This window comes from Physcomitrium patens, chromosome 21, assembly GCF_059467195.1.
Source record: "Physcomitrium patens ecotype Gransden chromosome 21, ASM5946719v1, whole genome shotgun sequence".
Classification (NCBI taxonomy): Eukaryota; Viridiplantae; Streptophyta; class Bryopsida; order Funariales; family Funariaceae; genus Physcomitrium; species Physcomitrium patens.
In genome coordinates this window covers 28,624-44,998 of record NC_143430.1, presented here as the reverse complement: position 1 = coordinate 44,998, position 16,375 = coordinate 28,624, and the positions used below count along the sequence as shown (strand labels likewise).

Genomic DNA, 16,375 nt, shown 5'->3' with positions numbered 1-16,375 from the left:
TTTCAAAATATTTTAAAAAATTCTAAAACATTTCTATGGAATATTTTAAAGTAATTTTTAAGCATCTTATAATACTTTAAAAAATATTTTTTAGCTTCAAAGATATATATAAAAAGTTAAGGTAATGGTTAAATTATTTTTATTCAATACAAGTCTCAAAACTTCTAATTATGTATTTTTTTTTTTTTTAATGCATTTTTGTTAGTATCTTTATTTCTTTAGTTTTTTATTCTTGGATCTGGTTACCAATTCTTGGATTTTAATTATCAAATCTTAGACCCTATATATCTTATTATAATTCTCTAATAAGTTTGTTACTATCACTAATTTTTTGTGGTTCTTATCTCTTAATTTGTATTGCTAGACTTAGTAATGAAATTAGAAATACCATTCTAAGACTTCCTTGGTAGTCTTAAAATAATATTTTTGCTGATCTTCTGAATAAGAGAAAATGGAATATATGAAAAGAGTGATTTATCCAATACAAAAAAGAAAAATGAAGTAATCAATTAAAAGAAATTGATTCACTAGTAAAGACTCTCTTCTATCAATCTCTATTGGCTAATATCAATAATTATCAACTTTGTTTTTTAATTTTAATCTTGTAAAATTTTATTTTATCAAATTTTTTTAATTAGCTTCAAATCAATGGAACTCTAATTCTTAAATTATAATGATGTTATTCTCTTTTTTATTTTTATAGTCAGGTTGGACCTTCATTTTATCAAATTACAAGATTGACTCTCTTATTACATATAGACTCAAAAGAAAAAAGAATAATGATTACAATCATTTTATTTCTTTGGTAAAAAATAAAATAATATTAATACAACCTATGAATTAAGAACTCTTCTCTTATGTTGTTACAATCTGGATAGTTTTTTTTCTACCTCTAGGAGCTAAAATTAGGACTAATTGCATATTGATATACTTTTAATTATCTTAATCATCTATTGGTTGCATGAGATTCTATTCAAAGCTTGGTATTAATGCTACTATAATTTCTAACTGCTAGTAATTATCCTACAATTATACCTAACAACTATGTAGCTATAGAAGAATTATCTGAAAGCTTTTTGAATTTATAAACCTCTTTAGAATTATTATATGGTCCTAAAAGCTTGTGTCACAATTTTCTTGGCTTTTAAGAAGATTCTATATGACCATCTAAGAATTGAAATTGAGATCTTCTACAATCGCATTAATACTTTTTCTATGTAATATTATTAATCTTGTGAGCATTTGCTCTTCTTATACTTTGGCATAGCTATTCTAATTTCTTGTGTTTTTAGAATTATATTTGTCTTTAATAATCTTGTTTCTTGTAAGCTCTTAATTATGCTCTAAAATTTCACTTTTTATTTTTTTTTCTTATTTTATGATAATTGAGTATGTTAGATTAAGATTTTTATAAATAAAATCTAATTTTATCAAATTTTTAGGATTGTAACCTTTGATGGTATAAATCCTAGCCTAATTCCTTTAGTTAGGCTAATTAGGATTAAAAAAATAAAAGTTAGAAAATTAAAATAATAATAATATAGTTTATTTTAATAATTTTAAGATCATTAGTCATTGCTATACGGATTGATTGGAAACCTATGAGTTCACCTACAATTATCTCATATGATTTAGAGTGAAGAAGTATTAGAATTTTCTAATAGATTTAGTGAAGTTTAGCAATGATGGTTTTGAAGCTCTTTTCCAAATTCAACAAATTCAAGTGGCAAAGTGGTCTTTTTCAATTAATAGAGGCCTTCAAATCCAATGGCGGCATTGGATTCACCCCATGGAGTGAAGAAAACAAAGGTCAGCACCTTCTCCTCCAAAATACAAGTGGAGCAATGAAATTCTCATTTTTAAAGGATTTTACAATAATTGCTAAAAACTTTAGATATAAAAACTTGCATAAAAATTACATATAAATGTGGATAGAGGCATGTGATTAGTCAATTTTAGCATAAAAAAGATGTTTTGAACACAGTGGTGAAGTTAGATTTACCAAAAAAAAAAAAATTGATTACTTACAATAGCCATCAGCCTTAGTAACGAGATTAGCTCTTGGGTGAATGAAGGCCATAGATTTAGATTATGAATCTTAGAAATTAAGGGTAAAAATTTAGCCACTCTTCTACAAGCCTCCACTCAATTGTATAAGAGTGGCTTGGTTTTTCAAGCCCTCTTTCTCTTCTCTTTTGGTGAAGGGCAAAGCTATACCAAACTTTGACCAAAAATCCTAATCTTAACCTCATTTTGAATTTTAAATCTCATTGTGAACTTTGTGGATGTATGTGCATGGATTTTGAGTGGTGAATGATAGTCATTGGGTTTTAAAACATGCTTCATTGTGGTAAATAGCTCCCTTGGCTTCCCAAATACTCCAAGGGTTTCAAGACCCTCAAATTTTTCTCATTCAATTATTCAATTTTTTATTTTCAATGTAAAATTCTTTGCAATTGTAACTTTTGTTGATAGCTTTCTAACAAGATAAGACTTGTTCAATTTGGAGTCGAATTGAAATTTTGGTGAATTTTTGAGTGTGAGAGAGGTGACTGCCTTCACAGTTTGGATTAATCGAGTTTGGGAAGGCATTTCTCAGTACCTTATAATTGGATCCTTTTGAAATTTTGGAAGAATTGAGGTTTATAAGCTGAGCTTTGAAAGACACAACATTTGTTGAGTTTTAAGACAAATTGAAATTTTTGTGAATTTCTAAGTGAACGGGATTGGTCACCATGGGAGTTTGGATCACTCAACTTCAAAGGGGCAATCCTTAGGGCTTGATTACTAGATTGCAAAAAAATTTATTAAAACAAGAGCGTCTTTAAATAAAACTTGCAACAAACTAAGAGTCATTCAATTTGGAGTTAATTAAAAATTTTGGCAAATTTTTGAGTAGAAGGGGGTTGCTGCTATCAATCCTTGGGCGTTCTTAAGGTACCTTTGATTTTACCTCCCTTATTTTATTTTTACTTTCATCTTCACAGTGACTCCAAATCTCTACATTTCAACTTTTGGCTAATAAGTTTTAACTTTTAACTTTTAATTCTTAATATTCTCTATTTTACTTTTAAATTTAATTTTTAAATTTTAGCTTTTAATTTTAACTTTTTAACTTTTAACTTTTGATTTTTATTTTTAATTCAAACTTAAATTTTTTTTCTTACTGTGAGTTAAAAGTAATAACTTAATTAATTATTTTTATCATTTTTTTATAGTGAATTTCATTTAATATTTTCATTTAACATGCTTCATTGTGGTAAATATTGGTAACCATTACTTGGAAGGTGTTAATTTTAATTGAACTACAAAGACCTATATTTCAATTAACTTAACAATTATACCATTGGGAGTTCTCCCATTCTACCTCTTCAGCTCATTGTATAGTACTAATTCCATAGAGTGGTGGATTTTAGGCTCACACTTCTCTAGTAGTTCTTGAACTCCTTCATTTATTGTGAGACCCTTCTTAATCATGTTCTTAAATATATTAGCCTCACAGTCTTTTTTTCCAAATCCTCTGCATATTTAAAAAAATAATCCAATTCTATCATTAAATGAAGTAATATAAATATTGATGCATAATTAAAAATATTATCAATAAATTTAAATCAATCAATTTATGATGGATTTGAAAATCTATAGATTTACCATCTTTAGAAGATGTATTATAAAATGAGAAAAAAAAACAAACAAACAAACCTAATTTAATGAAGATTTTTTAATAAATTTTTTTGATTGTAAATTTTGAATTACATACATTTTATTGGATCTATCTGAATTTTTATAAATTCAAATTTACAAATAAATTTGAAATGATAAATTTAAATATTTATTTTAAATTCATTTGTAAATAAAATATACATATTAAAATAAAATTTTATGAATTAAAATAATTAATTCATCAAATAAATTTAAAATAATAAATTTTTAATTTATGATATTTTAAAAAAAATTGAATTGTTATAAGTAATGGATTCAATTTTTCAGTATTAACATCTTGAACCATAAAAACAATGATTTCTAATAGAACATAATACCAAACTATTTTTTATAGATTATTAACACAAATTCTTTTTATAATTCTTATTTTTAAAATAGATGGATGAAAAAAGAACTCATTAATAGCCATGGAACAAAGTTGAATTTGTATATCATAGAAATGAGGTCTTTTTTACATTGTGATGAACTGTTTTTAAAAATTTTACTATTAGATAAAGTTAAGAAATAATAAATACATGGTTTTGAATTTGAACTAAACTAGAATGTTTTTACTTAATAAAAATGTTTCAAATTCTAAAATAAAATTTTAAATTAAAAAAAACATGTTATATTCATAACATTTATAACTTCTATATTAAAAATTCAATATTTATTTTATAGTATAATGAAAAATTTCTATTATCACTTATAATTTATTTTTTAAATTCATGCTTTTTCTACCTAAATATTTTTTTAATGAAGAATTATGAGTCATTAAAGTTTGATACTTATTTAGCTAAATGATTTTATTGAAATGTTATCTCAATTTTATGTATTTTCTTACCAACTTGATTATATGAAATCTCTAATTTCATGATGTCAACACATAGTTCCAATGGATTCCACAAGATTTGATCAATTTCATTACACAATTGAAAACATATTGAGCTTGAAATCCCTAAAGGGATTCCATTATTGTTTGTTCACAAAAGATAAGCTTTGAAGAGACTTTAATAGACAATATCTAAAGCTAAGGGTGAGCTGAACCTACAGAATACAATACTAAATTTCTTTGATGTGCTTCTGCAATGTCAAGGGACAACAATTATGGGACCTAGAAATGGAAATGATAATCCAATTGTAAAACCCACTAATTATTGCTATCAAACACATACTATACTAACTTTCAACAAAGAAGAAGAATATGGATTTTTGAAGATTGGCTATTTGTTTTAATAATCAGCTCACATATGTGAATTGTTGTGATCACAGTTTTATGGAATTAAGCAGTTGTCTGATTTTATGGTGATCACTTGGTAATCAGCTCACATAAGTCAACTTGTGTCACCAAGAATTATCACAACACCAAGGCTGTCAAGAATAGCACCACCTCCTCCATGAAACCCAATTACTCTACCAATAGCACTTGTGAATGGCTCACCCTTTTCATGGCCAAAAGGACCATAATTTTTGATATTGGTATGGATAGTCAATGATACTACACTATCAACGTTGACTACTTGACTATCTATACCAGATACATGTAGGGCTGTCTGGGACTTGCATCCGCTGATATGTGTGATGAACTCAAAGGGCTCAAATACTATCTGGAGTCACAACAATGATCTCTTAGGATATAATCAGAGATTCAAATTAACAGAGCAACAACAATACTGTTGTTTAATAAGGTTGCATATGGAACAGAGGGGGAAAAGAAATCAAAAAAACTGATTCTCATTGATAATAGGGTACATGGAACTCATGAGAAACAGTATGAAACTTACCTCTTTCTCTTGATGTCCATTGTAACCATCACAGTATCTTCTCACATAGTTCTTACCATCAAAGTTATACTCCACCTCCATTAAACCCACTAGCCCTGGAGATTGTGAGTATTTGAACTTGATCCGATTGATAGAGGTGCCCATATCAAGAAATTTGCCACCACCAGCACCTCCCCAAGGTCCTTGAATCTGTTCGTAAGATTAGTGCACCACATTCCCAGCCCACTGTTTAAATATATCTCTCAAATACCTCCGACCTGAAACGTACCCACAGATTCATGCATTCTTTCACTAGCTAGAAGAGCATATCCAAGGTACTTGAATTAGGCCTTATTCAATGCAATATCCAGCCAGCTTGCTATCATTTGCAGTAATAATAATAATTTAGTAAAATTCCTTGTAATGAACCAACTCGTTGGTTTTTGCTTGAAATTACCAAGTTCCTACTCCACACCAACACATGTTCAGATTAGTACACAACATGGCTTACCTGCGCTCTTCCCAGGGATCTAAGTGGAGGACTATCTTGCAATTCCAATGTTCTCTGATCACCTACGGAACATATACAAGTGCAAATAAAATTAATCTTAGAAATTAGAAATCATGCTAATACTTTTGAAGTCATTGCCACATTCTGCTATATCAACATCTCAAACTTGTAATCATTAATTGGCATTCATTGTCAGAAGCTCACCTCTCAAAAGTAGCCCTTTGATGTACCGCAGTTCTTTGCATATTTCAGGAAACAGCGGCCGCTCGTGAGAAATTGGATGCCAACATCTTTTAATTAGAGCAGCCAACTTCGGAGGACATTCTTTTGAAAGGTTAGGTCTCAAAGTGCCTGCCTTCACTTGATCTTTTATCAGTCTGTCAGTTTGATATATATCAAAGTAAGGAAGTTTCCCAGTCAGAATCTCCCAGCAGATGATGGCAAAACTGTAGACGTCAGCTTTTCTGGGGTTGAACCTGGAGCGCTTCTTGTCACCAAACTCAATGACCTCCGGCGCCATCCACTTGTTGGTACCTCGGTTCACAGTCTGATTTGAATATGTCTGAGAGGCGTTTTTGGTTTTAGCCAGACCAAAATCAGCAATCTTCACTGATCTAATTTTGGAAAATGGTCTGCTTGAAGGATCTGCAAGGTTGACGAGAACGTTTAGAGACTTAAGATCGCGATGCGCTATACCCTTACTGTGAATATACTTCATGCCTTCCCCAATTTGGAGCATCAAGGCAACAGCTTGTACATCTGAAAAAGGACGCGTAGGTGTGAGTCCTTTTTGTTTTCTGTAGCGCGAAATATCAGACAAAACAGTGGACAGATCCTTGTGCATTTCTTCCATGATGAGGACGCACTGGTCATCTTCCTTAGAGTAGCACAGCAGGCGTACTACATGAGGATGCTGCCCCAATATCTGTAAAGCAGCTATTTCCTGATCAAACTCCGTCGTATTACCAGTTTCGAAAGTCTTCATTGCATATTGTCCACCTATAAGCTTTGTTCTTCTTACCGTTGCAGACGCACCTTTACCAAGTTGGATGCCATCGAAGTTAAGATCTTGATATTTCAGGAATAATATACCAGGAGATGCTGTAGCCAAGCTGAAGTCATTTGAATCGTCGACGAATAATGATGACTCCGAGTCTTTGCCTTCACTATTTTTTAGGAATTGGTGCGACGCGTTAAGATGATCTTCCTCGGATCGCATTGTCTGCTTAAGCAACTGATTTGCAAGCCATTTCTCTATTGGATCGTCCACCTTCACAGATCTGAGGCGGTCCTTGAGGCTCTCTTCATCTTCCTTCATCGCTGTCAGCAGAGAAAACTCGTCCCCCACACTCAGCTGACCGCCGCACAATGCTGGTTCAAATGTGATGTATGACTCCTGGGAATTGTCCACAAGAATGCTTAGAAGAACAGACGTGTACCATTGAACGTCGTAAAGTAGTCGTGAAAAAGTCTCTTTCATCTCCCATTGTTCAATAGCTGCTCTTGGCCATTGTGAGGAAGTGATGCGGCTGGCATTGATAACCGTTTCCACATCCAGGAGCACCTGATGAAGCTCTTCAAGCGCTAGAATTGTTTTCTCATCAAGAAGGGGTGAGATTAGAATCTTTTGTAAACTATCTCGTGTATCTGAAAGCCTTCCAACGAGAAAATTACATTGGTGTCTGTTCATCAGATAATCTTCAGTCCCCACTTCAGTACTTGAACTCAATTTTTGTATTGTTTCCGTGCAGATATTGAGTAACTCATCCGCCTTGGGTACGGCTTTTGGGGAGAATCGCCTAAAATACGTGCGGAAACGCTCCATGAAGCGGAAGTGCACGAGCTCCTTCAATTAAAGGGTCTTCAGGATATATGTCGAGGGGGTACAATAACCTTAATCAATATTAATCCGCCAACAGATTCTGCCTGGCTCACAAGCAAGAAAGCATAATGGGTTGGTCGATAATCCTGGCTGCCCTCCCAATAATGTTCCGGTCACTATCACCTCATATATGAATGGCCTTGCTAAGCACAAAAATATAATTCAAAATATTGATTTCATCAAAAATTCTAGAGAATAATTTACAACTGTGCTACACTTTCAAAATCCTACAAGGCGTATGCAAGGAATCTGCAAGCTTACCACACAAAACACAACAGGCACAAAAGCAGCAGCAGCACTGCCGAAGCAAATTCAAAATCCAGAAAATCCTCCTGGGTCCGTTCCTCCGTTGTTTCTCCCAAAAATCCACTTCTGTGAAAACAAATGAGCAGTGTTTAGAGATCAAATCAAACACTACAATGGCCATCTACCTTAGGTTGTCTCATCAACCGGATCAGAGAAGGATACATTCTTCATGATCAAGAGGAAAGTCGTGATTCGAGGATGGCCTTCAAGCAGATTCTGTTGTAGGAAACAGATTAGGTTTATACCAAGCACATGGCGCATTACTTCTTCCTACATTGTTCAACATATAAGGTTCCTACTTCAAAACTTGCTTGCAACTCTGGTCCTTACCTTCAATGAATTTAAACCTAGATATGCCGATTACAACAGCAGCGTCCTTACAGACCTTCCTCTTCCACCTGAAACAAATCCACATTCAAGCAGTTGAGCATCGGACACGCGAGCATACGGTAATATTCCGAATCATCACTTATTAACTACAACAGATTCTTCTTGCATGGACGGCTCTTTCACAAGCAAGGGCTCCACTTCAGTTGCACTGGGTAACGCAAAGGCGGTCCTCTTACCATCAAGCCTAATCTAATTCTATAAGAGCCCTCGGGACGATATGTATATCCACATACATATCCGTGAAAACGATTCTAACAAGTTGCTACTGTAGGTCTAAGTACTTGTGCGAAGGAACTAATCAGCTGTATCGCTACGATTATTGCTGAACCAATCGAACATTGTCAACATAAGAGGGCGTTGTAACGATCTATAGATAGGCACCTGATATAAACACAACATTGTTCCATCCCATGGGTGGCCACTTGGTTGAGCTCCTTACCGACGACTGACAATAATCATGGTCTGTAATGCGGTTCTTCCGCCAGAGTTTGAAAACATGGAAAACAATGTCGAATAGCATTGTTACATCCCATGCCTGGTCTTGAGCCTACGATGAAGGGATTGACGGGATCTCTTTTTCAACTCCCCCAATTCTTGTTTAAACTACACAATCATTTTAAAGGAATCTCTTGCAGCAATTAGTAATCTACTAGACGCAAACAGTAACCCAACACCAAAGCTGCCCACGACAGCAATTCACAAAGCAAGACTTATTCATGTGTGATACGGGAATTCCTCGGCGCTCGCTGATGCACAAGGTGGAAAACCTGAGTGGTTCGATCATGAAGTCAATCAAAATTTCAAATGCCAACCAAAATTGGTTGTTTGCTTAGGAAAGGTTTAAACTGGCCTCTTTACAGTACCCAGACATAAAGAATGCGGCCTTACTATGGTACCTTTCACAGATTTGCACGCAATGTAATCATGATTAGTAATTTTTGAGACCAAAAATCACCATTGCATACTAATACAATTGTGATTGTGCATACCAAATTTCACTTTCAGAAAACAAAATCTCCAATTTTGGTGAATTTTTTAATGAGTTTCTATTTTTTACTCAGTAATTGATAGGAAAATATTGGTGATGGAGTTTTGAGATTTGATTGCATGAACGTGTACAAAGCATCCATGCTCACATCCCATCTCTTAGAAGAAACCTCCAAAAAGTTGTACAACACACATGAATTGCAATGACATATAGATTGTCATCTACCAATGTGACACCTAAAGAATCATTTTTCACATGCAACAATCATTTTATGTGTTGCTTAGTCCATATTGTACATACATTCAAATACAATTAATGATACAAAATTTGATTCTTTAGAAATAGAATTTTTATTTTTAATGATTTTCTAAAGCTTAAGTCCAATAATTCATTATAAAACATTTGATTGGGTGAGTATGTTGGAAACATCAAATCTTTGCCAATTTGTAAATTTTCAACCAGTTGTGAAAATCAAAGGTTACATCAAAGTGAAAAATTGCATCATGTTTGTCACTTTCATGTGTGATCTGGAGGTTAAATCTTATAAATTTGATATCTATCTACTGTAATTAAACTCTGCAAGTCATTCTTTATTAATCTTTAAAAAATTAAAATTTTATAGTTCAAATTGAAATTAATTCAATTTTTAAGGTCTTATATGTAAAGAAATTTATAATGATTACAAAATACTTCAATGTCTCTAATTTTTGGTGGAAGGCTTAAGATTTAATGAAAAATAACATGATATAATTCAAAGTCAAAATTTTGTTTCTAAATTGAAGTGGATATATCATTTGTATAAGTATGACTATTTTGAAAATACTATAATTTTTTAAATATTTATATTTTTAAGTTTTAAAAAATACACTTGAAATAGACAAAGCATGTAAGAACATATATAGTAAAAGAATCTACTATTCTTTAGTGGCCCTCTTACCCTTCAAATTTGTTGTAATATTAATTTCTAAAAGATGGAGCCATAATGATCAAAAAGTCAAACGACTCCAAATTCCAATTTCTAAGCTCCATTTTGGTTTTGTAGTTGAATGTTATTGTTAATTTTATACTTTCTAAAAGTAAGTTATATGTTTAGGATTGCTTTATACAAGGACTTAGGACATCAAAACTTGAGGCTATGTTAGAGCCTTCCAATATAGCTTTCAAGCCAAGAAAAAAAAACTTTGATACATGGTTCCAAAGAAAAAAATTGGCCTAAAATTCTTGCAGGACTCAATTTTTTTACTTGAGGCTATGTTGTGTCAGACCTTATTTTTTGTGCATTAAAATAAAGATTTTAAAAAATAGTATTTATCCTCTAAACCATAATTACAACACCAATTTAGTGGGATTATTATTTATTCTAGTTTTTAATCTAATAATTATTAATATATAGAAATTTATATTTTTTTTGTATTTTGGATACTTTTAAGAAATTAGAAATATTATAGGAATTGTAAATATTATAAGTCTAATAAATTTTAATTATAGATTTTTATTAAACTTAGAAGGGAACTATGATTATTGTATTGTGAGCCATTCATTAGATAATATATATAAATTTAAGCATATTAGTAGTATTTTAGGCAATAGATGTTATTAAGAAAAAATGTACTTGTTTCTTTACTTGTAATATTTTTTTATATATGGTACAAAATATACCATCTTGGTTAAGCAATCTACTATCATAAATATGGGATCATAAAAGCTTGAAATTGAAAGATTTATAATAGAATCTATAGAAACAAATGACCATGGTTGTTCTGATATAGGTAATGGTTTAGGGTTTAGGGTTTAGGATTACATGGGTGTCCTAGAGGTTTTTCATCCTCAATATCTCTCAATATATCACAGCTTTTTTTGTTGTAAAATTTTGCCAAGGCTTAAAATCACCTAAAGACCTCTATAAACGTTTTTGTTTTTCAAAAAAATGTGTTTTGTTTTTTGTAATTTAGGGTTTGAAAAATCCTAATTAGGATCTTCAGACCCTGATTAGAGTTCTGACTTGTATATTTTTTCTCATGAAAGAACTAAGTATGGAGTCTAAATGCGTACAGAACACTGCTTACTCAAAGCAATCTCCCATAGATAGGTAGTTCACCTAGTCCAGGTCCAGAGAGTCCTTCAGGCTACTCGCCCATATGTCTTTGTCCGCTCTCCACCTGCTGCACCATCGGCTCTCCTTCCATCAGGACCATCATTGACGGAGTCAATATCAGCTCTATCTTCGACTTCTGCAAGTCTCCCACAAGCGACCAAGGTGCCTACCCCCGATGCATCTGTGAGTGTAGCCTTTCAGACTACGCCGCTTACTGCAGTGTCGCCTATAGTCACATTACAGATTCTTCAAAATCAAACATCGACATACTTGTTAATCACCCCACAGCCACGCCCATTTCTCAACCGACCCCAACAACAAAGGGCTTGGTGGCAGCGGGTACTGTGCGAGCCCGACCAACATCGACTTAGGCAATGAATTCTATAATGTCGCATACCTTGCACTCTAGTGGGCCGACCTTGAGTGCTCCAATGACTGGCTCAAACCGTCACGTCTCTATGGTCCATCGTAAGACAAGTCCTCGTACCTCGACGCTCGATCGTAGCTCCTCGGTGCACCAGCTTGCGGCAACTCTTCGTGACGCCTTGTGCTCCGATCTCTTGTCATCGCTTCCTGTGCCTCCTGTGCCGCTGCAGGCATCCACCGCAGCTGCTCCGACGTATGCACCAAAAACCACACTCGACGATGCTAATTCTGCCCATCCTTGCATGGCTGTGTCCAAGTACCAAGCCAAATGCAGCCAATACTCAAATACTTAAATGCACCCAAACTCGCACGCATCGCCTCTCCGAGGGCTCCCTTTTTTCGAAACTCTCTACACACTGTCCTTGAGTCCTCGTACCGCCGCGGATTGCAACGCCTAGCTTTCTCGCCCGGGTGGGCAAATGGGCCCTCCGTCCAATCATGGCTCCTCCCTCTCATACATCGCCTCACCTAGAATTCCAACATCCGGAACTCATTGCACCCGTATATGTCTATCACTGCCCACGCCTCCTCGTCCTCGTTCTTCGATGATACAAAATTATTGAACGACGCATCGAAAAATATCTGTAATCCTAGCGACCAGGTCCCTCGGCCTCCAGCAGTGACGCCGATCCCAACTTCAATCCTCGCATGTCCGTTCGACTTGCTCCCTTCCTACCTCCTCATAAAAGCCCCCTTCACCGCTCCCCGCCTAGATCCGCGACTCCTCGTTTGCCATCAAAAATCTCGAAAACTCACCCTTAGACATTGACGACCTTGGCGGGCTCCAAAAGAAATTGTTGAATGTGTGCAACCCTAAACCCTACCCCCAAAAGCTGTGGCTCCTCTTGTACACCCCACCCAACGCGTCATCTCGAGGCGCCTCTGCATCGTACATTGCCGCGGGTAAGAACGAGGTCCACCGCCAAATTGCATGCTACGCTTGCACATCCTGTGACATAGGCATGTAGTCACCCATCGATTCATACAACGATGGTGACGACCAACTCCCTCGTCCAGCGATGCCACTTTGGTCGCTCCGCCGCTCATAAACGGTGACTTTTTTCGTCCCCCCACGAAACCCTAAACCTGTTGCATCTCTAAAACTGCCATTGTCTCCTTTGCAAGCCCCTGCTCCTCTTCACTCCACGTCTTTCTCCACCCCCTTCCCTCGGTTGCATCTCATTGGCCACACTTCCCTAAACCCTAAACCTCGAACTGCCCTCCGACCGCTCATTCTCCCCATGCTTTGCAAGCAAACCTGAACGATGTGTTTGTTGAGACATGCGCCGCACTATCTTGCTTTTCTGAGAAGCTTGAGGCAGCCTTCGATCGGAAGACTAGGCGACCAGGTTTTGGACCAACCCGTACAAGGGGGAAGGGTAATGAGAGTGGCATCTAGGGAACGGTGGCAGTATGGGATGGACGGTGCCCTTCATGTGCCTTTCTCCTGTGCAAGCGCATGTGCCCGGTTTTGGATGTAAACATGGTCGCGAGTGGGACCTCGCACGTGATATTCAGTTCTATGAATTCGCATCTATGAATTCATAATTTTTACAGCATGGTTACCTGCTCGTGTGTTCGGCTCAAAGTTTTGTGCTTCGCCTGATGTTTGAGTTGAGATAATTGTCAACTATCTACTTATAATGGTTCGGGTCCTAACGAAAATGGTAGTAGATGAGGGTGTTGGTTTAGGTGAAGGAAGACGAAGAGGTCGCCTCTTGATTATGACTGATGGCTCCCAAGGTGGAAACTCTCTTTCAATCAACACACATGGATTCTTTGCGCGAAAATCGTACTTTTTTAAATGGAGGTGTAGTGGTGGCATTGTTGAACTGGTATTGTTCTTCTGCAGCTAGAACTAAAGTGCATCTCTAAGCATTTTCAGTCTTGATATTGGAAGTACAAATGGCATCCAGCAAGTGGGTTATTGCTACACAAGGGTGATATGGCGAGGGAGTTGTGTTTCATAACTGTATTCACCTCATTCCCCTCCTATTCACAACTGTCGAAACGGCCGGCTTTACTCAGTCTACGACTATTCCTGTGGCCAGTTTCGACGACCCAAGACAAACGCTTTGCAGCAGCCATCCCTTGTCATGACTTGAACCTCTACCATGACAACGACGAGCGAGATGAACTGCGGAAAAGGAGGACTGCTCTCAACTGGGTGTCACACGCATGGTCGACCACTTCTCTTAGACTTCACTTGTGTCTTTTGCTTTTGACACTACAATTCCAAGCTCTTTCATTAAACCTGATTTTAGCCATATGACCTCATATATTTGTACGTATTCTATCTTCCTCTCCGACTAACTGTAGGGTACTTAGGTTTAGGAATAAAAATCCAGATCATCTCTTGTTTGTAGGGTATACTTTGGACTTATAAATTGCCACTGGAAGCTTTTATTTCGAAGACTAAGACTATAAATTGTGTACCCTAAACCAAGGTATTGATCTATTGTGAGATCATCAGCTTTGGACATCACCATTTGCGACCAAGGTTTAGGAGCTTTGTGCAGCTGATATGGTTATGAGTGGATGGCTTGCAGACTTCGTCGTAATCTGCGTCTTCGATCTTAATGTTGTTGTTGTTGTTGAAGCTTAACCGCATTGCTCAAGCGTTGGGCACGACCAGCACTTGTGCTTCCAACATTGAAATGCATATTATAAAACGTGCGATAAGGAGGCATCAGGACCCGGTCTGAGAAAATCTGGAGCAAATACGAAGGACTCACGCTCCGATAGACATTTCCCAATCTCCCACCCGTCCCTCCACCTTGCTCCGCAATTCACACCCAATTGGGCATTGCAGTGCCAATAGCCATACGCTGCATTCATTCCTCGTCTCATGCCGTCGTGTTCATTGCCATCAACGCCAGCCACCGTCCTTGTCGTTACGTTGGCCGATTCCTTTATGCTTGCCAACCTCCTAAAGTTATTTCGTGCCAGGCCCTAGAAAGGAGCAATAGTAGCAAGCAAAGGCGGCCAATTCCAATTGCCGGCCATGCAATTCTAATTGGCAGACATGCATTGAGCTGTTGGCAGCCGATTCCAATTGAACCTGCTCTTTGCAGCCAATTCCAACTGGACCTGCTCTTGGCACCCGATTCCAATTGAACCTGCTCATGGAAGCCAATTCCAACTGGACCTGCTCTTGGCAGCCGATTCCAATTGAACCTGCTCTTGGCAACCAATTCCAACTGAACTTGCTCTTGGCAGCCGATTCCAATTGAACCTGCTCTTGACAGCCAATTCCAACTGAACTTGCTCTTGGCAGCCGATTCCAATTGAACCTGCTCATGGCAGCCAATTCCAACTGGACCTGCTCTTAGCAGGCGATTCCAATTGAACCCGCTCTTGGCAACCGACTCCAACAAGACCTACTCTTGGCAGCCGATTCCAATTGAACTTGCTCTTGGCAGCCAATTCCAACTGGACCTACTCTTGACAGCCAATTCCAACTGGACCTGCTCCTGGCAGCCGATTCCAATTGAACCTGCTCTTGGCAGCCAATTCCAACTGGACCGGCTCTTGGCAGTCGATTCCAATTGAACCTGCTCTTGGCAGCCAATTCCAACTCGACCTGCTCTTGACAGCCAATTCCAACTAGACCTGCTCTTGGCAGCCAATTCCAATTGAACTTGCTCTTTGCACCCAATTCCAACTAGACCTGCTCTTGGTAGTCGATTCCAATTGAACTTGCTCTTGACAGCCAATTCCAACTGGACTTGCTCTTGGAAGCCGATTCCAATTGAACCTGCTCTTGGCAACCAATTCCAACTGGACGTGCTCTTGGCAGCCAATTCCAATTGAACCTGCTCTTGACAGCCAATTCCAATTAGACCTGCTCTTGGCAGCCGATTCAAATTGAACCTGCTCTTGGCAGCCAATTCCAACTGGACCTATTCTTGATAGCCGATTCCAATGGAATCTAGAAATAATATTAGTTTAGAAGAGGGTAATTTATAACTTCTAATATGCTTATGTCTTATAAAAAAAAAAGAGATAATCCATTTTTAATCAAAAAAGGACAAAACTTTGATATTATATGTATACTCCTGTCAATCTATTAAGGGCACAAAGTGGAAGAAGATACATAAACTCATGGAATCTAAGTCAAAAAGAAAGTGACAAAATAGAAGAAAGTATGTATATTCAAGGAAGAACTGGAATAGCTATTGCCAAAGACTAGAAAACATAAGTCTCTTGAAATTAGACTAAAAACAAAAAAAAAATTGACAAGAGTGGGGAGGACTTTACTCTTACCTCTATATATACTACTTAACTAAGAATTACATGGCAATATGCTATA

At 36.5% G+C, this 16,375-nt stretch overlaps 1 protein-coding gene across 5 annotated transcripts; it reads right to left on the bottom strand.

Annotated features, from left to right (window-relative positions):
* Positions 1–1,992: 1,992 nt before the first annotated feature.
* Positions 1,993–9,321, bottom strand: LOC149986669 (uncharacterized). Of its 5 annotated transcripts, none has more exons than XM_090245834.1 (7): positions 8,994–9,321; positions 8,495–8,562; positions 8,120–8,230; positions 6,181–7,902; positions 5,977–6,038; positions 5,487–5,675; positions 1,993–5,309 (listed from the first exon to the last, which is right to left on the bottom strand). In XM_090245834.1, exons 4-7 carry the CDS (start codon positions 7,799–7,801, stop codon positions 5,037–5,039), a joined length of 2,145 nt encoding a protein of 714 aa, XP_090101960.1. In that variant the 5' UTR covers positions 7,802–7,902; positions 8,120–8,230; positions 8,495–8,562; positions 8,994–9,321; the 3' UTR covers positions 1,993–5,036. The 5 variants fall into 5 exon arrangements, with proteins under 5 accessions (XP_090101960.1, XP_090101962.1, XP_090101959.1 ...); XM_090245836.1 differs by having other exon boundaries at positions 6,181–7,898; XM_090245833.1 differs by lacking the exon at positions 8,994–9,321 and adding an exon at positions 8,731–8,981.
* Between the last annotated feature and the right edge of the window lie 7,054 nt (positions 9,322–16,375).